Source organism: Astatotilapia calliptera, chromosome 22 (genome assembly GCF_900246225.1).
Source record: "Astatotilapia calliptera chromosome 22, fAstCal1.2, whole genome shotgun sequence".
In the NCBI taxonomy this organism is placed as follows: Eukaryota; Metazoa; Chordata; class Actinopteri; order Cichliformes; family Cichlidae; genus Astatotilapia; species Astatotilapia calliptera.
In genome coordinates, this window is record NC_039322.1 from 33000914 (window position 1) to 33026027 (window position 25114).

The 25114-nt window shown below is 44.5% G+C and overlaps 3 protein-coding genes, 1 long non-coding RNA gene and 2 other non-coding genes across 9 annotated transcripts; 1 reads left to right on the forward strand and 5 right to left on the reverse strand.

Annotated features, from left to right (window-relative positions):
* Nucleotides 1–5817: 5817 nt before the first annotated feature.
* On the reverse strand, nucleotides 5818–8607 carry txnipa (thioredoxin interacting protein a). The gene is made up of 6 exons (XM_026155973.1): nucleotides 8203–8607; nucleotides 7974–8049; nucleotides 7723–7870; nucleotides 7274–7633; nucleotides 6892–7194; nucleotides 5818–6804 (listed from the first exon to the last, which is right to left on the reverse strand). The coding sequence occupies exons 1-6, from the start codon at nucleotides 8456–8458 to the stop codon at nucleotides 6757–6759; spliced, it is 1191 nt and encodes a 396-aa protein (XP_026011758.1). The 5' UTR covers nucleotides 8459–8607; the 3' UTR covers nucleotides 5818–6756.
* A 2079-nt stretch (nucleotides 8608–10686) lies between these two features.
* On the reverse strand, nucleotides 10687–15412 carry LOC113014438 (uncharacterized). 3 transcript variants are annotated; one of them, XR_003270966.1, is made up of 8 exons: nucleotides 15350–15412; nucleotides 13910–13963; nucleotides 13344–13373; nucleotides 13124–13168; nucleotides 12593–12650; nucleotides 12288–12432; nucleotides 11351–11398; nucleotides 10687–10803 (listed from the first exon to the last, which is right to left on the reverse strand). It is a non-coding gene; the product is annotated as an uncharacterized LOC113014438 (long non-coding RNA). The 3 variants fall into 3 exon arrangements; XR_003270965.1 differs by having other exon boundaries at nucleotides 12288–12429; nucleotides 15350–15403; XR_003270967.1 differs by lacking the exon at nucleotides 13910–13963 and having other exon boundaries at nucleotides 12288–12429; nucleotides 15350–15371.
* Nucleotides 12100–12230, reverse strand: LOC113015453 (small nucleolar RNA SNORA18). Its single transcript, XR_003271123.1, has one exon. It is a non-coding gene; the product is annotated as a small nucleolar RNA SNORA18 (small nucleolar RNA).
* On the reverse strand, nucleotides 12817–12954 carry LOC113015446 (small nucleolar RNA SNORA8). The gene has a single exon (XR_003271116.1). It is a non-coding gene; the product is annotated as a small nucleolar RNA SNORA8 (small nucleolar RNA).
* A 1367-nt stretch (nucleotides 15413–16779) lies between the features above and the next one.
* Nucleotides 16780–23644, reverse strand: chtopa (chromatin target of PRMT1a). Of its 2 annotated transcripts, none has more exons than XM_026156200.1 (6): nucleotides 23626–23644; nucleotides 21977–22066; nucleotides 20791–20941; nucleotides 18444–18618; nucleotides 17916–18059; nucleotides 16780–17282 (listed from the first exon to the last, which is right to left on the reverse strand). In XM_026156200.1, the coding sequence occupies exons 2-6, from the start codon at nucleotides 22039–22041 to the stop codon at nucleotides 17092–17094; spliced, it is 726 nt and encodes a 241-aa protein (XP_026011985.1). In that variant the 5' UTR covers nucleotides 22042–22066; nucleotides 23626–23644; the 3' UTR covers nucleotides 16780–17091. The 2 variants fall into 2 exon arrangements, with proteins under 2 accessions (XP_026011985.1, XP_026011983.1); XM_026156198.1 differs by lacking the exon at nucleotides 23626–23644 and adding an exon at nucleotides 22560–22622.
* snapin (SNAP associated protein) lies at nucleotides 22795–24042 on the forward strand. Its single transcript, XM_026156201.1, has 4 exons — nucleotides 22795–23009; nucleotides 23135–23181; nucleotides 23254–23372; nucleotides 23645–24042. The coding sequence occupies exons 1-4, from the start codon at nucleotides 22813–22815 to the stop codon at nucleotides 23750–23752; spliced, it is 471 nt and encodes a 156-aa protein (XP_026011986.1). The 5' UTR covers nucleotides 22795–22812; the 3' UTR covers nucleotides 23753–24042.
* Nucleotides 24043–25114: the final 1072 nt, after the last annotated feature.

Here is a 25114-nt window from a genome sequence, read left to right on the forward strand (position 1 = left end):
TGGACTGAACTCTGTTGTCACACTTTAACAACCTTCAAACGTCAGAAAATCTCCCAGCGAGTCATTTCCTTATTGTCAGCCTCGTCGAGCCTGAGTGGCACACACACCTGGACGTTGATTTAATGTCTGCATGTGCACAAGTCAATACGCAGTTAGGCCTTCCTCCATCACTGTAATATACTCTAGAATAAAGAGTTAAGCCACATCTATCGTATGCAGCTGCTCACTACAATAATTCATTAGGATTCATGAATTAATCCTAATATTTGCCTCACTTTTTTAACGTAAACTGTCACGGACTCCTCACAAGGCAAACATCTCCATGTAAGATACACAGAGTGGACGAGACTGAACAAGCAGCAGGGCTGATAATGAACCACAGAGACCGTAGACAAACATTAACATTGATAATAACTCGGGGGGCATCCATCTGTTGCTGTCTGTTTCTCCTGTTCCAGCCAATGAAAGGGCTTACCTGCTCTACAGCTGTGTGCACGCTCTCAGTCACTCTGGAGCGAAACACATTCACCTTACTTTGGTCACTGCTAACGTCCTCTCTCCTGCCCGTCAGTAAATCTTTTCAAACTGCTCACAGTTGTTTGAATGTGCTTGAAGTCCAAACAAAGGTTCCCAGACCAAAGTCTGTTTATTCTGGAAAACATTGCTCAGCACAGAAATGATCAAATCTGTTCTTGCACACATAAAACGTGCTGATCGGTGCTGGTAAAGAGCGGAGCGTCTGCCGGGAACACAAGCCGGGAAGGTTAAGATCCTGCGGTCGGTTTGTTTCCACCGGCCTCAGAGTTTATGTCTTCCTCACTCTCCCCAAAAACACAAGTGTTCACGTCTGTGCGGTTTTATCTGTATTTTCAAAATATCTGCCGATTCATGTTCTGTCCTGCTTGTTGTTTTTCAGTGCGAGCATGCACGCAGGTGGCAGACGGCTGATTAAGGTGGATGTCAAGGTGACGAGTCTGTCTGTGCACATTGCTGTTCCCCACACAGTGAGTGAAATGCTGCAAACGCTATAGCTACTGATCAAAACGCTCAACAAGGAAAACTGTCATTGGTTCAGCTTCCAGGCTTTTATTCTTTCTCACTGTTTCTTTAGAATATGCATGAATAAAGTAACTGTTGTAATGGCGATGACCTTGTTCACTGTTATCACTGCTGACTTTGTTTTCTGAGTATCTCCTCCCAGGACAGACAGTGGGTGGGCCCTCTGTGTTGTCTTCCTTTGGGGACCCTGACTTCCTCCCACCACCCAAAAGCATGAATGCCAGTTTAACTGGTGACTCCAAACTGGTCACGGATATGAAGCAGAATACAGTACTGTAGGAATACATGGTTAACCATGTGACTTACAGTTACATACCTGTGCTTGCACCATATTAAAGACTCCGCTGACTAAACCCATGTGACTTTTTGACAGTCAGAGTTCCCTGAAAGGGAACAACCTGTAACATTTTCAACACTTATTCGCTTCCATTTAAAAGTAAGTTTGGCAAAAACCCACTAAAATATCAAAACTGAAAGCAGATCAAGCAGCAGGAAGCAGAAAGTCCCCCCCGTCCTGCCCAGGAGCCATGAGAAAAACAAAATTCCTCCCGAAGACGCCCACATGCCCTGTGTGCATGCCCCACGCATGAACAAGGACTCCAACCAATCACAGAACACTTAGCAACAGGCTTCAGCCAATCAGTCCTCAAGTTTTGGGGGAAACAGAGAGGACTTTTTTCTCCTGTGGTTGACACTGAAAAGAAAGAATGAAGGAAACTCGTCCAGTTCCTGAGGAGCAACTTTTGTGTCAGTTCAGCAGCAGCAAAGCAGCAAAGCAGCAAAGCAGCAAAGCACAACCACGGTCGCCTCCAGGCGGCTTTATACTGGAAGGCAGACGCTGCAATAATTGTTATGTGAAGAAATGTCTTTCAGCCACTTTTCTCCTTTAGTGGTCAGTTCTCTCTTTGTTTCTCTGCCTTTGCACAAGCACATTTCCCTTTCCTGAAACAGGCTTCACAAAGGCCGAGTTCTGTTCAGTTAAGAGCTTCCAAATCGAAAACTGGGAAAAGATGAAGCTGCTTGAACATCATTCCTGTCTAAAACAATAAGAAGGCCTAATGACTTGAACCTTTGTACTGTCGCCATCGTGCACCTGGTCACATTTTGAGAAATAATGTTTTTATGCCCCCTTAACTGGATTGAAGGCATCATAAATGGAGGCTTTAAAGAGGCCGGTTTTACAGTTCAATGCTTTTTTGGAAGAGCCTCAGCAATCAGTGTTTATTTGAGGCAACTGTATCATGATGTCCCACTCATGACTAGACTCGCTCAGTAAGCAAACTGAACTTCCTGTGGTGAATCACCGCCTCCGCTGAGAGAACAAATGGGCGGATGAGGAAATAGACAGCGATCTGCTGAAAACCGGCGGGTGTGTCTGTGTACTTGTGCTGCTGGTATTTTGTGAGTGTCTTGGTGGGTGGGTGTGAACACGCAGCTCGTGAATGCTAGCCTTTATTCAGTCAGACAGGGGGCAAGTGCTCTGGCCTCTCAGCCAATCACAGCTGGCGTCTGGGGATGGCTCGAGGCGTGCGCCGAGTTATGACATGATGGTGTAGCTGCCCGCAAACACACATGCCTGGAACATGAGAACATTTCTCATCAGCCTTACTTCATCTCTCAGAGTGAAACTTAAGAATGAGCCACAATGCAAATGTCTGGAGATTTATCATCATTAGTTTTATTCATTTTTATGACTATGAAGGATCTCCTGAGGGTTCGGCGCTGCCAGCCCGAATCTTTGTTGTTGTTATTAAGTTGTTGCAAAGTCTCCGTCTGTGTCTCTCTGAGCTTCTGCACTGGAACGACAATGGAGGTGGAACAGGCCTGCAGGGTCGGCGTCTTCCTCTTCTTGCCTTAAAGACAAATGTTAGCCTCAGTGAGGCGAGATGGGAGGAGCCTGTTTTTGAAGAAGTCATTAGAACCCACCCCCAGCTCGCTGCCCTACTGCTCGGGAACGCCTTGATGGACCTCAGACGGTGAAAAGTGTGGATCCAAAGTCAGGCAGACCTTAATAGGAGGGAGTGAAGCCCCGATGAGTTTCCTGCTGTCCTCACCGTCTCTGCGTCTGAGGCACTGCAGGCTCCAGTTGGTTCAGATGAAATTTGTTTTTTAGCTGAACTGTTTAATCTGAATCTAACTCCAGGAGAGAATTCCTGTAGGGCTGGTCAGGGGTCAATAAATCAACATTCTTCCAATCTGCCACAGATTGGAAGAATGTTGGCTCATTTGAAATAATCTGTAACACTGAGGTGTTTATCCTACTAAACAAACTTCCAGTTAAAAACTCATCCAGGGACGAGTCCGGAATAAAGAGGTCAAATCTTTATATCATTTTATTATTAAGAGTTTGCAAAACAAGGCGTTATTAGAGCAAAAGGCCTTATCTGCACAACACCAAAGACCCACACAGTTCTTTTAATGGCACAGCCTGCCAGCAATGTAGCAATCACCTGATAACACCTCAGTGTCCCCAGCAGATAAGTGTGATTCAGAGCTCATATCTCAGAATCAAGCTTAAAATAGTGCCTTCATCTAAAACCAACCAGGACAGAAGAAAGCACCTGCTGCCCTCACTTTGACCCCCCGGGTCCTAAAACCTTTCAGGGTTTCCCAAACTGCAGAATCAAAAGAGTTCCAAGTATGAAAAATCAGTCGGCCTGAGATGATACTCATGGAAAATCCAGTTAGTTTCCTGTGTTCATGGCCTTGATAAGTGGGGCCTTTTTTGTAACAACATAATGTCTGCCTTTAAAGACTGACCCACAGCCTGGACCCAGATAATTACTCATTTTCAGGGATTTAAAGGTGTCCCGTGTGGAAGCACTTAAGCATAGAAAAAAACAAGTGCTCGTACGAATGAATGTGAATGTTGAGGCATGTTGTATGTTTGAGTTCTCTGGGAAAGTAGAAAGGTGCTGTGTAAGAATCAGCCCATTTACCAGACTTTAGCCCCAGTGAGGTCACCTGAGGCAGGGGTGGAGATCTCAAGCCTGTAGGCGACTAAACGCTGGTGGTGTAAGTCCCCACCAGCTGGCAGCTATATGAGGCGAGTCGCCTACATTTGTGCTCGGGCTGCCCAATTAACTAATTAAAATAAAACATATTATATGTATATTTTGCTTAAAGGTAACAAATTGACAAAATAAAATGCATTTAAAAATTGGACTAAATTTCATTATAATTCTTTTTCAGTCTAAACCATATGAAGTTAAATATATCATGTGTTTCTCTAATAAAACATGTCTATTAACACCTGAATTAAAATACATTGGCAAAGACAGACTTAAATATACATATGAACGAGAATGTAACAGGAAGCATGTGTGGCCGGTGTAACGTGGAAAAAACTGTTGTAGCATAAGAACTTTTTTTTAAACCCTTCTTACTACGTTTAGATGAAACGGGATATTGGGAATGAGCCACCTGGCTGTGGAGACACGGATCACTGGTTAGACTGCATGTTTGGATTCGATGTTCCAAAACAGTCCTTTGTTTCGTGAAACTGCTCTGGGTTGTGTTTTGAGAAAAGGTGGAAAGTTTCAGCAAAGGCTCCAAAAGCTGGATACACGTCTAGTCCGAAAAAGGTTTTCCAATTTAAAAGAAGCAGAAATGTGTGTTTGATACGTTTCAGTGAAAAGTGTTTCCTGATGGTTTTCTTTCTGTTTTATTGTTTTTAATAATGATATTAAAATACTAATAAAGTCGTTCTTCTTGAGGCTTAAAAGCATTTTGCTGGTCACCCTTGTACACGAGGCTGGTTTGTTTCCCTGTTATGAAGTTTACATCCATAGTTTCATATTTCTAATATCAAACTGTGTTTATTAGTGTTTGCCAAATGTGTGAAGGTCACTTGGCTGAAAGTCAAGCTGTGAACTTTTAATAACAATTAGACTCCAGTAGTCATTTCCCAGGGAGAGGAAAAGAGCAGAGGAAATGTCACTGCCTCTGAGAAGCTTAAACATGACTTTTCGTCGTTTGCCATTGGTTGGCTGTGAGATGAGCTGAGCCTGTCAGAGGCACTGTTGGATAAACAAACTTTGCTTATCTGTTGCTCGCAATGGCTACTGACGCACGTAGTATAGAGTGGAGAACATCATTTAAAAGTGTAAGAAAAATATTTTCAATGCAATTCAGTTTTATTTATACAGCACCAAATCACAGCAACCGTCGCCCCAGACGCTTTATATTGTACGCTAGACCCTACAATAATACATACAGAAAACCCAACAATCATATGACCCCTATGAGCAGCACTTTGGCAACAGTGGGAAGGAAAAACTCCCTTTTAACAGGAAGAAACCTCGGCAGAACCAGGCTCTGCTGTGATTGGTTGGGGTGAGAGAAGGAAGACAGGATGAAGACATGCTGTGGAAGAGAAACCAAATAGATTCAGCCACACTGCTGCAAGTCACATAAACCACTGACTAATTTCCCCTGTCAGATTCCACAGTGTGTGGAATCTATTCCAGCATTTCTATGACAAAGGTCCATATTACATTTTAATACAAAGAAATATAAATTAGTACCATTCTTTGACCGAAACGCCTTTATTGTATTAATCTTTGTTTCTGTTGTCATCTACTCAGGGAAAACGCCCCGACTCACAGAAACGGGCAGATATAACGGCACACGCGATTAAAGACCTCTCCATCGGCTCACTGCGCAAAGAGTTTGTGCAAGCGGAACAAAAACCTGCAGCGATTAAATTTTTTTAGCTGACAACCAGAAAAAAAAAGAAAAAAGGAGGAGGTAGACAAGTGAGTGGATAGTTTTTAATAAAAAAAGAACCCATAGGGTTTCATACAAAAACATCTGCACGTATCAAGAGCGTATTACAAACATATTTTCTCACAAATGAGTCATTAACAGTGATTTCCCTGCGCCCTGAAAGAACAGAAGTTGTGAATTCACAGAAGTGGAACTCTTAAATGAAATGTTGCCTGGGACAACTGCAGATCAGATACAAGGATCCTCAGATAAAGTGCGTTCCATCGAGAGCGTGTGGTATGGACGGCACTCGCAGTAATTAGCACCAGTCACCAAGCTGTGGTGACTGGTGGAAGTTGGTGGAAGTTGCATATCTCCACATCAAAAACATTGTTCAGTTGAACAGAGTCTTCTGGGCAGTAGGAGAGTCAAAAGCGATCAAAAAGTGCAACAATATAGGAATAAAGGACTTTTTTCAAACACTGGTAACACTACTGACATTTAAGGAAGAAATTTACATGCTGTGATTCTGAAAAGCAACAGTGTTCCCAACAATTTCGTAACAGCGATGCAAACTGAGTGGACTGGTAAAAGGATGTTTCCTTTTGAGTAGTCCTGTAAAAATACAGGCTTGGAGTGCAATGAGAAAAAGCCACGGTGCCACAGCAGGCCAGTGCTCGGCCCAGTAACAAAGTCATAGTGGCTGTAAATGGAGAGTCTGTGGAAAGGGCAGCTTATTCAGAAATGCAGCATATCACTGTGCCATCGGGCCTCAACATCTCTGGTCTGAGGAGCACGAGCAGGAAGACTCATAAGCGATGAAGCAGGTTGAAGGCAGCTGACGTAACAAACGACCAACATTTCAGTCCACCTCCACACTCGTGCCTTTACTTCTCCATCCAACCTCCTCTGGAGTTCAGACCTTCTGCCTGTTTTCAAGTTTGGTCCTTAACAGGTGGACCACAGTTCCACGGTTCCCACTGGTGGACTTCAGCAGACCGGCAGCATGCGAGCATTGCCGTTGAACTCCTCCTCCGCCTGAAAAAACACGTAATTCCTTTTAGTTATCTCAAGGAACGCAACTTCTTACTAACAGGACACTTTTAAGTTACCAGAGATGCTTACCTCACTGTAGGCTGGCGGCGCTGGGTACTGGAAGGCTGGTGCGTTCATAAAGATGGGACTGTCATCGCCGTCAAAGTCATCAAGGAGAGGTGTGAGAGGCTGGTCTAGGCGGCAGTCCCGGGTCACGTCGCAGTAGCTCGGAGGTTCAGAAGGCATCCTGAGAGACACCCAGCTCTGGGAGGCAGTGCTGGCTGAACTGTCCTGGCTGCTCACACTGTTGCTGCGGCTGCCCAGACCGGCAGTCCCAATGACCAAAGGCAACTCCAGGATCAGCTTGTCACTACCAGGAATGTGTACGTAAATCTATGATGTAGAAAAACACAGTTATTAACACCAATGTTTACGAGATAAACACCAAAACTTTCAGAAACTGAAGGCTCACCATCAGAGCGTACTCCACGCGGATGATGTTGCAGCCCAGCATGGATGGTTTGATCTTCGGTACCCTGATAGTTTTTCCCTGCCAGGCGTCACACATCCCAGAGATGATGTGGTTACCACGCACCGAGGACAGCTTCTGGCGTAGGATCTTGGTGCGGCCGTTTGCCTGGTAGGTGTGTTTGGCTATGATGGCAGCCTTGGGCACAACAATGCGGGAGCAGGTGTTCTCAAACTTCGCATTGATGCAGATCTCTTCGCCTTCACAGAATCCACGCCGGTCAATTTTTGCATTCAATGACACCTGACCGTCAGGGATGAACATGCAGGTGACTTTCTTCTCCTTCATGCCACCTGCTGGAGACTGAAGAGCAGCAGAAAGGCTGTTCGGTTATGCAGTCCCAAGCTTCAATGACAAAAACACTGACTATGTTCTGGCATTAGTGAACTCACCAGCAGGTCTGGGGTGTTGACATCCAGTGGCTCCTCCACCTCGAAACATTTCTTGCACTCTAGCACGGGCTGCTGCGGCCTCTCCATCAGGGCTTTGACACAGTACTGGACGTAGCCGAACTTCCCCTTGTATGACGACACCAGTTGCCTGTAAGAACCGTTATTGCTCCATCACTTGTAAGTCGGTGGAGAGGTGCACACTGCATCTCTTTAGTTAACGGAAAATCATGCGTCACATAGCGCATCCTCACCCTTGCTGAGGGAGCTCGAATCCAAACGTGTACTCGTACTTGTTGCCAGGTCTCAACACCACAGAGCCGTCAGAGTCTGGAAAAGAAAGTAAACCGTTTACAGCAATATTCATGCACAGCAGGTTTCACGGCTGCCCTGACAATTCTTACAACACCCACAAACATGTTTTAAGCCGGTAAATGTCGAACACACATTCCAGGATATCCAGCATAAAGGTAATTCCCGTACCTGTGGGCTGGTCTTGCAGCCGCAGGACCGTTTCATGTCTGAGGTACTCGGCCTCCTGTCGGCACCGCTGCTTGCCTTTAGCGTACTCCACCTTGGCGCAGCCCAGACCCAGAAGCTTCAGCGCGGACACCCGCATCATTTCGCTGACTTCCACTTCGACACGGCCGGACACCGTGTCTCCGCCGCAGTAAAAACTCTTACTGGGATCGGAAAAGATTATCTGAAAGATTTTAACTTTCTTCGTCATCGCCACCATGATTGACGACCTCGAAAATGGACAAAATGAGCTGAATCGTGAAACTTCACAAATAAATCCCTTGGAAACTACCGATAATCCAAACACGTCGAGCGACCGATTCACTTTGCTGTAAACAAAGGGAGGAGGCAGTTTTTATGAGCGGGGCACGAGGAGGCAGAATGAACAGCATGGCTCAGTGCGTGCACACCGCTCTGATTGGTGGAGAAAACTTTGTTTGTGTCAGCCCTGCCCAATCAGCGCAACGAAACAACGCGTGTACACCGCGTGGCTGGGAGAATGTACAGCGTGCTCAGCAGATGCGCGCACAGGAAACTGGAAGTACACCGAGAGAACATTGCATTTATAGTAAACACGTTAAAACGTGTGAAATCTTGGCCTGACAATGAGTCAACCCAGTATCACATGTAGGGGAAACTTGAAAGCTCACAGTATCACAAACGACACCCTTTTAGCTCCTACCGCAAAGCACACTGTGCGCTGTCGATCTTACGTGCTGTTTAATATTTAGTATTTACTGTTATATTCACACAGATCATCGCGATGTTGTTTATTATGTTGCTCTTTTCTTTCTTCTGCCTGTTTTCTCTTTTTCTTTCTCAACAGGTGATTGATATTTGTATTTTTTTGTCTGCTTATTTTGTTGGTTTTTGTTTTTTGCCCTTTATCTCCGTCCCTCTTCCCCGCTGTTTTTCTTTCCCCTCTTTCTTTTCCCCAGTCAAGTCTGTCCCGTATTTAACAAGTAAAAATAAAATAAACAATAAAAGGTGAATCAATTATCAATCATTATGGCAAGGCTGGGATGGTCCATTTGGTAAAGTAAATCTGTTGGGCATCTTTCTTCGCCTTTAGACAAGAATTCTGATGGCGAAAGAGCCAAACGGGACAGGCAAAAAAAGAAAGCTCACAGTATCACCAAATACTTTGATAAAGTAGAATAAACGAAACAGATTATAATCACTCGCAAAAACAAAAATACACAAGGCACATGAAATTATAAACCTATTGAAATATTTAAATTTTGAACATCTTCAGTTTCACTGTAGCCTTTTTTGTCCAGTAGCTGTTTTAAAGAATGACTCGAACGCTCAAGGTTTCGAGGTCAACACTAAACAGAGGGCTAAAACTGGATGGATATCCTTTATATGCGCTTCAGGGAAATAAGGGAGTGTTTTGTACAATATAAGCATTTAAAAGGGGAAGTATAATACTGAGTCTTGGTCTAAAACAGGGATGTCAAGCTCATTTTATACTCTTACCTTACATGGATGAGTCAAACTAATTTCAGTCAGTGGCAAGAGTGCAACTATACGTGCAATCAATAAGATCTTTTAACATAAGACAAAGAGCAGCAGGTTCAACATTTCTCAGTTTTTCCTGTAGCAAAAGAAAGAAAGCGAATGACTCTGAGCTTAACCTGCAATTAGTCATGTGCAAAAATAATACATTGAAAATGTAGTTACCTTGGTGTACTGTTAGTGGACACATGGGAGGTTTTCATGAGAAAGAAAGTAAAACTAAAACCTGTGAAGACAAGTATAGACTAAAGAAAATGTATGGCCTCAGGAAAACCCCAACCTAGCCAAGCAGGCTGGGTTGGGGTTTTCCTGGCCCCCAGGCCTCATGTTTGACAGCACTAGTCTAGAAGATGTTAAAATAGCCTGTCCCAACAGCTTCATGACAGCCCATGGAGAAATCTAGCCATTTCTAGGTTAAACCTAGTATTGGAGAACTCCCAGCAGCTTTCTTAGGAACGTCGATATGGTGTCTGGTTCCTGCACGAAGCCGTTCTGAGCTCTGTGAACTTCAACCTACTTTTTGTAGGTTGTACTTGTTAGGTTCAAGCTAATGGAGTACTGCTGCCTCCTAGTGGAGAAAGTAAGCTACTACAGTATACCAGCGCCCTCTGCATCAAGATCAAACACCCAGTATCAGTGAGTGCTAGTCTCAAGTTTAATAGGACAGTGCAGGAATTAAATCTATGACAAGGCAAGATTTTAAAAATAAAACCTTGATCTTTTCTTTAAAAATAGTCAGTGATAAAATAAAAATCCCCACGTCCCTCAGTAGGTTCTGGAACACGTGTAAACATCAACCCTCAGACATCCATGTCCCAAAATCATCATGAAGTACGGAGCTTTAAAATGTATTACCACCAAGTATTCATTGACCTTGTTTCTGCAAGCCAAAGACTTAAACAAGGTCCAAACACAAGTGCCAAGTCAAGGTTTGCTGTAACACGACATCCTTTATTAAATCCTCATTTGCAAAGGTTACAACACGTTTCCTCCAAAGCCAGCGTCAGCCTGGAGAACAGTCTCCTCTCAGGAATCACTGATCCACTCCTGAAAGGAAAAGAACAGATTTCAGACACAGAATGACTGCAGCACCGTCACTAAGTGAAGTCAGTGACATCAATTGTGTTGAATATGTCAGCTGCTTAGCTCGACTCTACAGTTTGTCACTACACTCAACTACTGCCCCAATGGGCTAGGCGTCGTTATAGCAACAACATCATGATCGTTTACCCTCACCCCAAACCAGTCACAGGAGACGACTGCCACCCCCTGAGCCTGGTTCTGCTGGAGCTTCTTTTACATTAAAAGCACCTTTACTGTGAACTGGCCTTATAGAAATACATTTTTATTGAATCAAAGTGACTGAGCGACACCTTCCTGAAAGTGAAGCCTCAACATGTCACTAATCCTGGAATTTTGCTTTTTCATATACCCCTCAGGAAATGTTCCCAACAGGTTCTTCTAAGCTGGTTGCTTGAGAAGCCCACTGGGATGGCTTGCTTTTTGGTCATGTCCACAGCTAAACAGGAACACAGAATCCTGACAGCCTTGGTTCATGACCACTTTGACACACAGACGCACAAACACTACTTACAGCGATCAGCTGCAGTCCTTTCCATGCAGGCAGGACAGCCTTCAGATTCTGAAACACATGGGTTTACAATACAATTTTATTTATATAGCACATTTAAAAACCCGAAGGCACACCAAAGTGCTTCACAGTAATATGGAGAGTTTATTAAATTATTGGAGCGTGTCCTGTCATGTTCTAATGAAGACCGTCTTTAGACCCAGGCCTGCTTGCTGCAGGCTTCAGTTAACTGTCAAGTCTAAAGTTAATTGTTCACCTGCACATTTCATTTTCACTGCTGTCACTTTGCATGCGAGCAGCTGGCTTTTCCTCATACTGGAGCTTGTTGAACAGGAAGTTTTAATGTTGATTACGGTAACAAGTGCTGCTGTTTTTGATGCTCGGAAAGAATTCCTCCATGCCACCTGAGCTCATCGTCGCGGTAACTGCTCTGCCTCTTTGCTCCAGATCTCTCCCTCTTTTTAAAATTTCCAAATGTTGCTGAAAACCTCATGTTGTGAGTTTTATAGAGTTCAGGGATTTTCAGAGATCATTCATTTAAAAAAATATTAAATTTAAAAAAAAGAAACTCTGTTAAAGCAGGCTCGTGGTATGCACAGAACCTCACGGTACTCACACTATACCGATTACTCCTATCCATGTTTATCTGTGTGGTCCACCCTAACCAGTGATATGAAAACAGTCCACTGATAAGACTTGTAAACAATGACAGAATAGAAAATCTATGGAGCAGTTGGTAATATTTGACAGACACTTGTTCTGCATCAGTATCTCACAACGTTCATGGCAGTGAACATGTGGGTAAAGCGAAACAGATTTACTTTGTGAGGCATTTCCAACAACACGGCCCTACAGAGAAAGGTCTGTCGGGATAGACCTCAGCATACTACAGAGCATAAATGATATGCACGACTACATCAAGCACCAGTCAATTTCTTACTTGAACTTGATTTATTTCAGCGTCTTCAGTTGGACAGTCTGCTGCTTCCTCCTAACAATAGAGGGTTTGTCACTTGCACCTCGTGGGAAACATGTTGACACTTACAGGGGAATGAGGTGTGGCAGCAACATTTTGGCACAACCTGCTGATACAAAATTATTTTAGTTACACAAGATAAACAGCATTAGAAACAAGAGAATCTGCATATGCACTTGTTCTTACTCTGTGCAAAAACACATTTCCACAGACATTAGTAAGGAAGGACCAAGGCTCCAGCCCCTTTTGTCCTTTGGGCCAATCCTCACCTTCATTACTGCAGTTGAAACCTTGGATCAGGACATGATCAGTTGTGGCAGCAGAAACCTGGAAAAAGGTAAACAGTGAGCTCAGCAGTTGATGCAGGGTTACTGGGACAAACACCATGGCTGATTACAAAAGCAATTCATTTTCAGATCAGCAACAAAAATTAAGTTGCAGGAAAAAAACAAAAACAGCTTTATTTGATGAGTACGGATCCACGAGTAATGCAGTGTGTACCAACATGTTTACCAGGACTCCAAACACAAGCAGTCGGGAGACCAACGATGCCATTTGTTGAGTTCATCTTGCACTGACTTTTGAACAAACCAGCTAACGAAGCAGCTGGCTGCAGATACCACACAGTGCTGCCATTGTGGCTCCAATTCACTTCTCCTTGAGATTAACATTCATTCTAACAGATCTTGTTTTTCCTTTTGCACATCTTGATTCACTGATTTAATCATGTGTCAGTCTGGTTTTCACTGTGGTGGACATTTACATCGTGGGAGTGATATGGATGCAGAAACGCGACGTACCGTTTACTGCTGCCTCAGTGCAGAAAGTCAGGTCAAGAGGAAAACCTGCCAGAAGGAGGTAGGATGGAGGTCAGCGGGACTTCAACAACACTCAGTTTGTGGTTACAGTGCAGCAGGTGTTCAGAGAGGCAGCTGTCACTCACACTTCAGAGCAGTTGAACATATTAAGCCAATCATCATTACTTGGTCTACAGCACATTAGTCCTCAAGCACGACTTACCGAGTTGGACTGAAGCGTCGTCTGCGACACCTGCAGGGAAACGGTACAGTTTCTCGTTTTAACAAGTTTTCAAACTGAAATTTCAGGTCAGTTTACAGAACACGCGAGGTCACCAACAGATGTTAGTCCTCATTAGTAACACTGCTGCGGAAAGTCTGCAGCAGTGGGTTGCAAGAGAATATATTGCTCTTTGCACTGCATAAGCTTTATGGCCCACTTGACAGAACCAGAGCTCATACTGTGCTAATCAACAGTCATGCGTGAAAGTAGTGTGTCATATTCATTTTGGTGCTTCACCACTGCTAAAGCAGGTTTTTGTTTTTTTAAAACACAGGAAGAAATGGATATTTAGCTGAGGCACCACAGCCAAGCAGATTATGGTTGGACTCTAAAGCCCATTTCTGTTGTTGAAGTGAAAACATCCACTGTTTATCTTCTGCTTTGTTGCTTGGATTAACAAATCTTTAATAGTGCTTTAGCTGAGGCTGACCCATGAGCGTTGCAACCAGACAAAAATCAGCCATTACAGTACAGTTTTGTTGAAACAAACATTAAATACAACTGACCACATGCACCATCGCAGCAGCAAGAACTGTAGAGCCACTGCTCCCCATCACATCCTGCAAAACGAGAAGTTTGTGTTAAATGGGAGGAGATGCAAACTTGTATGTCGAGTGTGTCAGGGCTCATTGTCACCACTAAGCAACCAATGATGCAGAGGTGAAAGCAAAACCTGATGTTCTATAGCCACTGTAGCCCAGGGATTAGTCCACAGTGCAGGAAAACCCCAACAGGTGATTGCACTGTGGCATTGTGGGCAGATACCATATAAAAATATGCATACGATTCAGTTCATAACACCCAAGCTGCATTCTTTCAAACGGCAAGAGGTGCACTGCTCTTAATACTCTGGTTTCTTAATTAACAGCACCGTCTCCATGGTAATACAAGCTTAGATATATCACTAAGGCAGGCTTGCCTTGTTAACACTTGCTATGATAATAATGCATCGATGTACAATAGTTTTTGACTACAGGTTACCAGAAACAGTCTTGTCTCTACATTTATACGTTGCACTTCTGGAAACTTCTAAAGGACGGCTTTCACACATTTTACGTCGTGGGCCACATGCAGCCCACGTTGGTCTTCACAGGACTTTTAGAGGACTTAATACAGACATTCAATTATTTCCAAGACCCTGACTGCGCGTCGTTGGAAGCTGATGACGTTTGAGCCTGCCGAATTTTGATTGGTTGACAAGTGAGCCGGAACAGAGCACGGAGCGATAGCATTGCTCAGAGTACGAAAGAACCACGAAAAAACCCAGAGCGCAAAATATAAAGCAGGAAAAGCACAGACAGCGGCTGCAGCGACGCTTTTCATCATTTTAACTCTTTGTTTCACCTCAGCTTTTCTATTACAGCTTCGCTCTGTCGCGGCTGGCTCACAGACACGCTGTAACACATCCGGCACACTGCCTCCCTCCGACAACAGCGCGCACTGCAGGCTGACGGACAGGCCTCGGAGTGGAGCGGGCAGCAGAAGTGCCCTCTCTGCTCGGCCAGATATTCCTCGGGCACCCCACACTAACATACACGCCGGCCACGGCGCCTTCCACGTGCGTAGGTCGGGTCGTACTCCCCGCAGAAAGCTAACCAGGCCCTCCGGGAGTCCCGAAGTTAACACCCTGTGTTAACACCAGGTTCGAGCAAATCACAGAGTAAGGACTGTCCTGACTTTGTGATTCTGTGCGGTGAAACGCGATTCTAACCAGAGGAAAACCAGTCGACGGTTTATTTTTTTGTCGTTTTTAAAAATAAATTGGCGCATTGTTGGAAGCTTGTATACTAAAAAACGCGTACAGTTTTAGCGCCAAGCTAGATGTTAGCTATGTTCACAGAGGTTTAAGAGCATCGCATTTAAGTTTTAAATAATAAAACGTATGCAACCACATATCTATATACACACAGAGGACATAACTAACCAACACGCTCAGTTCGGCTTACCTCTCGTCCTCGCATGACGGACCGCAGAGAAAGGAACTCGAGACCCGGCGCAAAGCCCTTTATAGGAAGTGTTACGTCACTCGAAACCGGTTTTCGACACCTACTCACGCGACGCTGCAGATCCGATGCTAAGCAAATACAGTTCCAGCGTCGCTGATAGCAAGAGCCCATACTATTAATGTACAAAGCAGCTGTGTTTATCGCGAGTGTTCTTGTTTGTATAAATTGGTGTCACAATAGCAAATAGCCTTCCTGCAAAGTTTCTAGTGTTTGTGTCTCCACAGGATGCTCCTTTGTGTCTGCCATCACTCACTGCGTTCTACATACGTCACGCGTCAGCTCAGCCTCATTCATTTGAGGGCTTGGCAACAAAATATGCAAGACACGTGACAAGTGCTTTTAGCACAGAGACGTCCACTTTCGGATGAAACAGCAACAGTACTAAATGCAAATTTAAATACTGATCGCATTATGCAACCATCGGATACCAATGTGGTATCAGCATTATCAATCTTTGGATTGATCCGGTGTTCTGGTAATCCATCCTACCCGTTGTTTCTGCGCATGCGCACAACACGAAATTCAGTGGCAAAATTGTCCTACCTTTATGAATATTAGCTAGAAAAATACTCTGACGGGTAAAATTAAGTGCCAAACCATGCTACCTTTGTGAATGTTACCTACAAGCATACTTTAACGGGTGAAATGACCATCTCTGTTTAACCTTTTGTGTTGACACACGAACGATTTCTAAACAAAACAGGAACTACATTAAAATTCATCGCAGAAAATTAACCAAACAAAGCTGAACAATGAAGAAATAAGATTCTAAAATCCAATCAAGTCACAACAAACTATTCAGATCAAAGACTGCACCCAAGTACAAGCTGAGAGAAATGCTGAGCCTCCAAACTCCAGAAACTCACTGTAGTTTTCTTTTTACAAAAAAAGGTCAAAGAGGGCAAAGTGAAAGACTTGGGAATAATTCAGTTTCATTAAAAAAACAAACAAGGTTTTTCCAAAAGTTGTTTATTTTTTGTGGCACTAAGTCCTCTGACTTCATTAGATACCCCACAGACTCATGAGAACTATTCTGTTGGTGCAACAAAGCCATCTTCGGCCCAAAATGAACATGGCATCCTCAAAGTTACTTTGTGAAAACAGCAGAAGTGAAAGCATCAACCCCCCCTCCTACAAAAACACCATTCAAAGACAGCCAGCTCTTGGATGTGAATGCACATTTAAAACTCAGACATTTGACACAATTAAGGAAATAGTTTCCACTTTAATTCAAATTTCACCTAGAACATTTCACTGTAAGCAAACGGCAAACAAAGTGATGCTTAAAACTTCTGAATTCCCACGATTCGAGCAGGCAAATGTTTAAAAGAAAAGCACATTTAAAAACTGCTTTCAACAAATGTAAAATTTTGACAGTTTGTCCCTTTGGAGAAAAAAAAATAAATAAAAAAAATGACAACGGAAAAAACCCGTCTTGGACACAGAAGTCTAGAAACAGCAGGGTTTGTTAATGCATAAGAAGTCCCTCCAGGATTAAAAGGGCTCTGAACGAGCGGGTCGATGCACAACCGAGCAGTGACCCACACAATATTGTTTAGACCGCTACTGGGTGCCACCTAAAGTGTCATCACTTTCAGCTAAATTAACAATCATTTCTCAGCACATCAACACTACACTGTTCGTCCAACTTCAGCGCCTCTGTGTGCTCAGTCCACAGTCCTTTACTCCATAGAGTCGGGGTCTGCCTGGGCCATGTAGGCATCCAGTTCTGCGTCCAAATGTCCCTTAGTCTTTGACATGTAGGCATCCAGCTGGTTGTCCAGCTGCTCGCGAGTAACAGCCGGTCTACCGACACCTCGGCCACGTCCACGTCGCCCAGCAAAACCGCCACGTCCACGCAGCCCCCCGCGACCTGTCAAGCAACACAGAGCAGAAATCTTCAGGAGTTTGTTCAACTGAAGAGCAAATGTTTTGTTGGCTCTGAATTTAAAGTCCCCCTCACAAAGTCTTCAATAATCTTATCTTAGAGCCCTCAAAGAACCGCATCACCCCAACAGAGCACCTCGCTCCCAATCTGCTGCTTCACTTGTAGCTCATCAGATAATTGAAGTTTAAATGGGAGGCAGAGCCTTCAGCTTATGTGGAAGAGCTCCCAGTCTGGATCCAGGAGACAGACACCCTCTGTCCTTTTTAAGATTAGGCTCAAACCTTTCCTTTTTAATAAAGCATATAGTTAAGGCTGGATCAGGTGACCCTGAATCCTTCCTTAGTTACTCTACAATAGGCCTAGGCTGCCAGGAGCTTCCCATGATGCACTTTATGCACCTTTATCCAGCTACAGCATTTACCCCACTCTACATTTAGTCATTAGTTATCACTTTTTGTTGTCCTGTGTCAGCGTCTCTACCGTAACATGAAGCACTTTGAGGCGAGCGCTGCTGTGACTTGCACTGTATGAATAAAACAGTTTTGAATAGATATTAAAAAATGACAGTTCACTGGTGCTACACAAATAAGCTGAATTAAATAACAATAAGCCCCTGACCTCTGGGCATTCCTCGAGCTGCTCCTCGGGACAGAGCTCCTCCTCTTCCAACACCTGCACCACGCTGGCGGCCTCCTCTACGCATTGCCATACGACCGGCAGAACCACGGCCTCGCATGGGCCCACCTGTAGAACCTCGCTTCCCTGTGTAATGCAAAGCCAACACTCAGTAGGAGCACGAAGCAAGACTTAAAAACGAAGCGACAGTCAAACCAACGTTTCTGAAAGCATTTCACTAGTCCCACATGGCATTAAGGTTGGCGGCCCGTCTCCTGCAGACATCCCAGGTACCAGTTGCCTAGGTAATTCTCTAATGCATTCAATGCTAGGCTACATGTCAATCAATGGCACCCTGCGCACTCATTGGTAGTCACTTGCATGGACGTTGAGATGAGAGATAAGATCCTGGGTCCCACCTGCCAAATGTGTTTCACCATCTACAGTCTCCTGCAAATCACTTCCAGTATGTACACAGCTTAAAGGATGCCATTAGAATCCAGGCAGACACTGAAGTTTGTTGATACATACCTCTCAGGGACAGAGCTCCCCTCATTATGCCTCCTCTGCCTCGTCCCCGAAGACCTCCTCTGTTCATCCCACGCATTCCTCCTCTGCCTCCAGGAGGTCCTCCACGCATCAGAGCCCCAACAGGCCGACCCAGCCGGGCTTGGATGTTGCTCTTCCCCAGTCGCTGCTTTAGGCTCTGACACATGTTAATTACAAATGCTACATTACAAAAGCAATTACGACAAAATTAAAATCAGTAAGCTGAATCCTCAGGAAATATCATCTTGCACATGGCAGTAACAGGAGCCTCGTAATGACCTGCGGCTCAGACTCACAGCAAGTCTTTACTGAACGAGGCCAGCGTGACCTACAGGTGCTGGGCAGGCTGGATTTCACGTGCTGCCACAGAGCTGCGATGAAGGCTGCAATCATGCTGCTCTGTGTGCATGCACACGTTTCACCCAGGACTCTCACACTCTGCACAAACGCTGCAGTCGACTCCAATCACAAACGTTAACAAATAAGAAATCAAATCTAAAATGCTGTCGGTACCTTAGCTGGATTCTTCCTTTGATTTTAATTTTGAAAGAGCCAGGAACTTGTTATTATAGACTACATCATTTTAAAAGGTCTTATACTTGTACAGGAGTTGTTCCAAAATCAAAGGGCTTTGAACATTTCTGTCAAAAAGGACATTTTAACTTGGACTCTGCAGTCAGTTTAAGGTTGCCATGAAAACTGAAACAAGCCCAGGGGATAAGATAAGATAAGATAACCTTTATTAGTCCCACACGTGGGAAATTTGTTTGGATGATCGTCTTCCGACCCATTTTTCAATCCCCGTTATTTGGAAAGAACATTTGGAAATCAGAGCAGCGTGTGGAGAATTAAGTCACCCGAAACGTAAAAGAAATGCCTAATTGTCAAACACTGACCAGAGCTGTGAGCAGCAGAAGCTTTTCACATTTCAAACTGGGCTGTGGCAGTCCAAGGTTTGGGGAATGGCTGGAATAATAAACCGTTTTGGCACGATCGCTTTTACGTCATTGTTAATATAAAAATGGAAAAATCCAGGTGTTTTCCTATCAAACCTGATACCATCCCTCAGCATCACTGCTGACACTGTGGTTTGATGTCTGCAGGCTCCAGGTAATCTTTTTTTTTTTAAATTTCACATCACACTTTGTCCACAGACTGACCAGGTCAGAGACCAGCTGGAGGACTGGATGGATCCAAAATATTCAAGATGACAGATTCTGACTGGACCATAGATGCAGTTCAGCTTCGGTTGTGCTCTTTATTTACCCACTGCTGTGGTGAACAGCAGCATCAGAGAACCACGGGTGACTGATTCCCTTCTCTACTCACACACTCAGGCCACGTCCACATGGACACCGGTGTTTTTGTAAACTGAGATTTTTCGTTTAAATAAAAAAATCCCGTCAACATTTATATGCAAAAAACAAATTGAATAGCTTTCAAAAACGACCCAAAGCAACAGGTGGCGATATAATCAGGGCTGCACATAAGTGGTCCGCAGGTACGCATGCGCTGTCAAAATGAAAGACGCGCACCAGATAAGAAATGACAACGCGCGTTTGCGTCCATATAAAAGGCCGTGTTTTTGTCCACTAGAGTGGGAATTTCACGGCACATTCCGCACCACATCTCTGTGCGTTCATCATTTGTTTGAAGCCAGCTCACCTCCTGCAACCACTTACGAGAATACGTGTTTCTTCGGACTCCTTCTGCTATTTCTTTGGAGGTGGAGGAACATCACAGTAATTGCTTAAAGGAGCTTCTTCGACATCTTTAAGAGTTCTAAACAAATGTCTGTCCTCCTCCAGAAAATCTTATGTACGCAAACGCACGTTGCAACTTCTTATCTGGTGCGCATCTTTTATTTTGACAGCGCATGCGCACCTGCAGACCACTTATGTGCAGCCCTGTCTATAATCCTAACTGTGTAGAAATGTTAGCCAATCAGAAGTCGAGCAGCCTGAGAGGGAAAGCGTAAACAAATGTCTTTCTAAACTGTATTTGTATATGAAAGCATGTAAAAGCTGCAGATTAACAGCAACAATATTTTGTCAATATTGTAGAAATTCATCGCATGGAAACAATAACGTGTGATGCAAAAAAAAAGGTGCACACCCTTGGCGTTGAGTCCACACATAAAGTTTTTAAAAATCTGTTTTCAGTGATGCAAAACGCCGTGCACGTGTGGATGAAAGGCCCAACGCACAGAAGAAGCTGCGTTCTCAAAAACACTCGTGTACGTGTGGACGTAGCCTTAATTCGGGTTAAACATATTCAGATGGAACCAACAGTGCCACGGACACCAATTTCACCTGAGCGTCGCGCTCACCTGCTTGTGATTCAGAGCGGCTTGCACCGAAGGCCGGTTCTCCATCTGCTGGGCCAGCCGACGATTGCGGGCGCTAGCCAAATGCTGCTGTTGCATGGTGGCTCGAATGCTTACCGCAGTGGGTTGCTTGTTCTTCAGCATGTTAGTGAAGCTTTAGAGGTGGGAGGGAAAAAGAAGGAGGAAGTAAAAGAAGGGGACAGGGGATATACAGAGGAGGAGGAAGCAGGGTTCCACATCATGTCATTTCTCATATGGACGATCGTGGCAGCTCTTTAGTCATGTTAGACTTTGTTCCACTTGTTGGCACTTATTTTCTCTCTCAATCATATGATATTCCAGAGTTACTTACACTTGACTTTAGCCTGTGTTGTAAAATTAACACAAGGAGAAAAAACAGTTGAAAGCAGACTTCAGGACAGAAGGAGAGAGAAAGTTTCAGAAGAAGAGCCACAATTGCCACTTACGAGCCTCCAGCTGACACTGCAGGGATGTCATCATGTCGCAGCAGCAGAGGCCAGGGCATGAGGTGTGCTTTGGCACCCAGCCACTTACAGGATGGACCGTGACTTTATTTAAACCACCAAGTGGTCAGGAACTAGGGAACTGGGGGGAAGGGGTAGTCCCTTGTCACGTCCAAGCTAGGACTGAGTACTCTGAGCAGGGAAAGGAGAAAGGAGAAGAAGAAAGATGATAGAACACGAGGAGATAAAAAGCTTCACTTTTACTGGTCTGAGAGAGAAAAAGATGAGAGGCAGAAAAGACGAGATGCCCCATCTCACTGACTTAGCTTTAGCCCTCCTGTCCCATTTAATGGTGTATACATGACGTATACAGTGCTGTTTAAACGGGGAGCCAGCGTGCCGAGGCATTTACAGGATGGTGGTCTGGTTCTGCGTATGCTTTACCAACCACGACCGCTACAGTCACCCCTCGTCTACATGTGCGTGCTGCTCACACAAAACATTTGGCCTGGGCAAGCCCCTCCTGCCCCACACTTCATTTACATGTAACACAAACAAGGACAGGGCCAAGAGAGTTGAATGAGCAGCGCACACACGGGAACAGCCAGAGCTGCATCCATATCAGGTTTGGTCCCAACAGTAGGTTCCGCAGAGAGTATCAGAACCTGCACAAGCCAAGGCTGGCAGCAGGTGACTAATTTCTGACAGGGTGCGTAGCCTCTCACCGCTCATTTAGGGACACTTTGGTGGTGCTTTTCAGGACAACTTTTTGGGAGGCAGCCGCACTCATTTTGAAAGACTTTGATTGTAGAGTCCTGGAAACAGAAAAGAGAATGTGTTTCACCTCCCTCTCTTTTACACATAATGTACGCACTACTACTAGAAGTTAAATTACCACTTTTAAGTCACTGTTGCAAGGAATTTGCTGTAATTAACATCAGCTGTTACACACGTGTTTAACAGAGAGGACTACACACAGTGTCACACAAATCCTCCCTGTAGGAGTAACCCACGACCCCCTCCCACCCAAGCTACACTTCAGACCACCGCCAGTTTGGTTGACTTAGCAAAGTTTTCAACTTCTTTAAACTCTTTTCTGTGTCACCAGCAACAAAAGGGATCGATTCTTTAAGAGAACGTTTTAATTTTAACCCAATTGTCGATCACGTCCGGTGGAAAAATTTAATGTTTAGCGAGCGTCCATCCGGTTATAACAAACTGCAGAGACAAGAACACGGAGTAACGATTCCGCCTCGTCTTCGCTAGCATGTCGTTTATCGACGAACAACAACTTCGTCTCATACTTACAGCGGATTCTGCGTTGGTAGAGAAATGCCTCAAAGCTAGCTAAGGTTAGCTTTAGCAGCACGGCGGCTTCGTATAGGTGTCCGTGTATCCTGTTTAAATACAACTGACCATATACAGCTCCCCACGCACGCGCGGTTTGAAACAGCGCTTAGGTAAGCGACCCTATATCAAACTCTCCCAGGAATATTGTAATAACGCGGAAATCGAGACTCCTTCGCGATCCGAAAGCCTAAAATGGTGCTCCTGGCTACTGATGGGAAGAAAATGGAGAGGTTCTTGTGACGCTGACGTCACGAGGGCACGACTTCCTGTCCGCTCGCGCTGGTTCAGTAAAATGGCAGCTACAGCTTTAGTCGAAGGTTCTTCTGGTAACGATGCTGTTGCCGAGGGTTTGCTCGACCTCCTGAGACCAGCGATACAGCAGCTCGACCTGCATGTGAACTCGGTCAGGTAACTCGCGTCCTCGTTAGATTAGACCGCGCCAGCTTGTTGACAGTCAGCTGACTTTCCCCGTCAGACTGATTGTTTTGTTGTTCAGTTGTCTCTGGACTCACGTGACTCACGTTTCTTTACAGAAAAAGCCAAGTGGAATTAAGAGAACATATAGACGGTCTGGCCACAGGTAAGGTCCTGCTTCAAATATAGCATCAGCTATAAAAGATTCATAAATAACGTGCTGTGTGCGGTTTTTCAGAGTTATGCAGGATAAACGAACATCAGAAGGTGGCTCTGGACCTGGACCCATATGTAAAGAAGTTGCTGAATGCGAGGCGTAGAGTTGTGCTAGTAAACAACATCCTGCAGAACGCTCAGGTCAGTGACCAGTCTGTAGCTGATCTTCTTCTGTATCACGCTCTGCCCGTCAGCATGCCTACGATCAGCCTTCGTCACATCAGACATTAGGCAGGAAATTAGTATAATGTAATATTGGGCCCCTGTAAGGGAGGTATACTACAAATACTGTATGACGAGACTTGTAATTCCGATTTCCATGGCGACCACAGATATACTAACTATTCAAGTTACCTGAAAATGGTGTGAAAACGATATAGAAACATTACACAACCTGAGCTTTCTTTGTCCAGGAACGTCTGAGGCGGCTCAACCACAACGTGGCCAAAGAGACGGCGCGGAGGAAGACGATACTGGAGACATCGGGCGTCTTCGCTTCCCGCTCACCTAGTAAACCATGAACCTCACCTTGAACCTCCTGCTCCACACAGTAAATACTGTGAGCTATTTTGATCAGCAGGAACGGTTGATTGTGATTATAGGAAGCTAAAAACCAGGAGGGGCCGGTCTTCCTTTGACATTTGCTTGTCTTTTTGTTTAATACCTCGCTGATGTTCTGCTTTTGTCACAGTGAAAAAGCTGCTGTCTGCTTACCATTTGGCAACTTCAGAGTACGGGCTTGCACAGTGGAGATATTTATGTAATAATTCTAATGCACTCAATAAATAGATACACTATGTGGACAAAACTATAGGAGCCACAGCTCTTAATCTTTTGATGTTTTTATTGCCACAGGTGTGTGAAATCAATCACTGGCTTTGCAACTTGCCTCACAAACATTTGTGAAAGAATGGGTCATTCACTGTAAGGCAGTGTGGAAGTGTACAAGATGCCACTGTCGGTGAATCTTTACTCCACGATGATACACAATCAACTGGAAGTGGTATTCACTGGTGTCAAAAGTGGAAGTGTTGGAAACCCCAGTAACTCAGCAGCCCAGTGGCAGACCACAGAGTTAGGGCCTTATATATTTGGACACTGACACAAGTTGCTGTTGTTTTCTTTCTTTTTTTCTTTTACCCGTTTACTGAAACATATTCCAATTATATAATGGACACTGACATAATGTGCAGCTTTCATTTGAGACGATCTTCATCCAAATTGGATGAAGGGTTTAGGACACAGGTGTCGAACTCCAGGCCTCGAGGGCCGGTGTCCTGCAGGTTTTAGATGTGTCCTTGAACCAACACAGCTGATTGAAATGGCTAAATGACCTCCTCAACATGTCTTGAAGTTCTCCAGAGACTGGTAATGAAATAATCATTTGATTCAGGTGTGTTGACCCAGGGTGAGATCTAAAACTTGCAGGACACCGGCCCTCGAGGCCTGGAGTTCGACACCCCTGGTTTAGGAGTTTCAGCTCCTTAACATGTGCCACCTGCTTTTTAAACGAACCAAAAGTAATTGGACAAATGTGGGTGATTCCTTCGTTATGTCATTATCAATTAAGCAGATAAAAGGCCTGGAGTTGATTTGAGGTGTGGTGTTTGCATTTGGAAGACAACATGTGGTCAAAGGAGCTCTCCATGCAGGTGAAACAGGCCGTACTTAAACTGTGGAAATAGAAAAACTCATCTGAGAAATTGCTGCAATATTAGGAGTGGCAAAATCTTCAGATTGTACATCCTGAGAAAGAAAGAAAGCACTGGTGAACTCAGCAACACAAAAAGACCTGGACGTCCACAGAAGACAGCAGTGGTGGATGATCACAGAATCATTTCCACGGTGAAGAGAAACCCCATCACAACCAGGTGAACAACACT

Coding starts and splice junctions, on each gene's coding strand:
- chtopa (XM_026156200.1), bottom strand. CDS start 22,041: ATGAGTGCGGCTGCCTCCCAAAAAGTTGTCCTGAAAAGCACCACCAAA. Junction 18,619..20,790: donor CCGCTCTGAATCACAAGCAG/GTGAGCGCGACG, acceptor AACATGTGTCAG/AGCCTAAAGCAGCGACTGGG. Junction 17,283..17,915: donor AGCTCGAGGAATGCCCAGAG/GTCAGGGGCTTA, acceptor GTTGCTTGACAG/GTCGCGGGGGGCTGCGTGGA.
- snapin (XM_026156201.1), top strand. CDS start 22,813: ATGGGAAGAAAATGGAGAGGTTCTTGTGACGCTGACGTCACGAGGGCA. Junction 23,182..23,253: donor TATAGACGGTCTGGCCACAG/GTAAGGTCCTGC, acceptor GCGGTTTTTCAG/AGTTATGCAGGATAAACGAA. Junction 23,373..23,644: donor ACATCCTGCAGAACGCTCAG/GTCAGTGACCAG, acceptor TTCTTTGTCCAG/GAACGTCTGAGGCGGCTCAA.
- txnipa (XM_026155973.1), bottom strand. CDS start 8,458: ATGGTGGCGATGACGAAGAAAGTTAAAATCTTTCAGATAATCTTTTCC. Junction 7,195..7,273: donor GCGTGGAGTACGCTCTGATG/GTGAGCCTTCAG, acceptor TCTACATCATAG/ATTTACGTACACATTCCTGG. Junction 6,805..6,891: donor CGCCGCCAGCCTACAGTGAG/GTAAGCATCTCT, acceptor GTGTTTTTTCAG/GCGGAGGAGGAGTTCAACGG.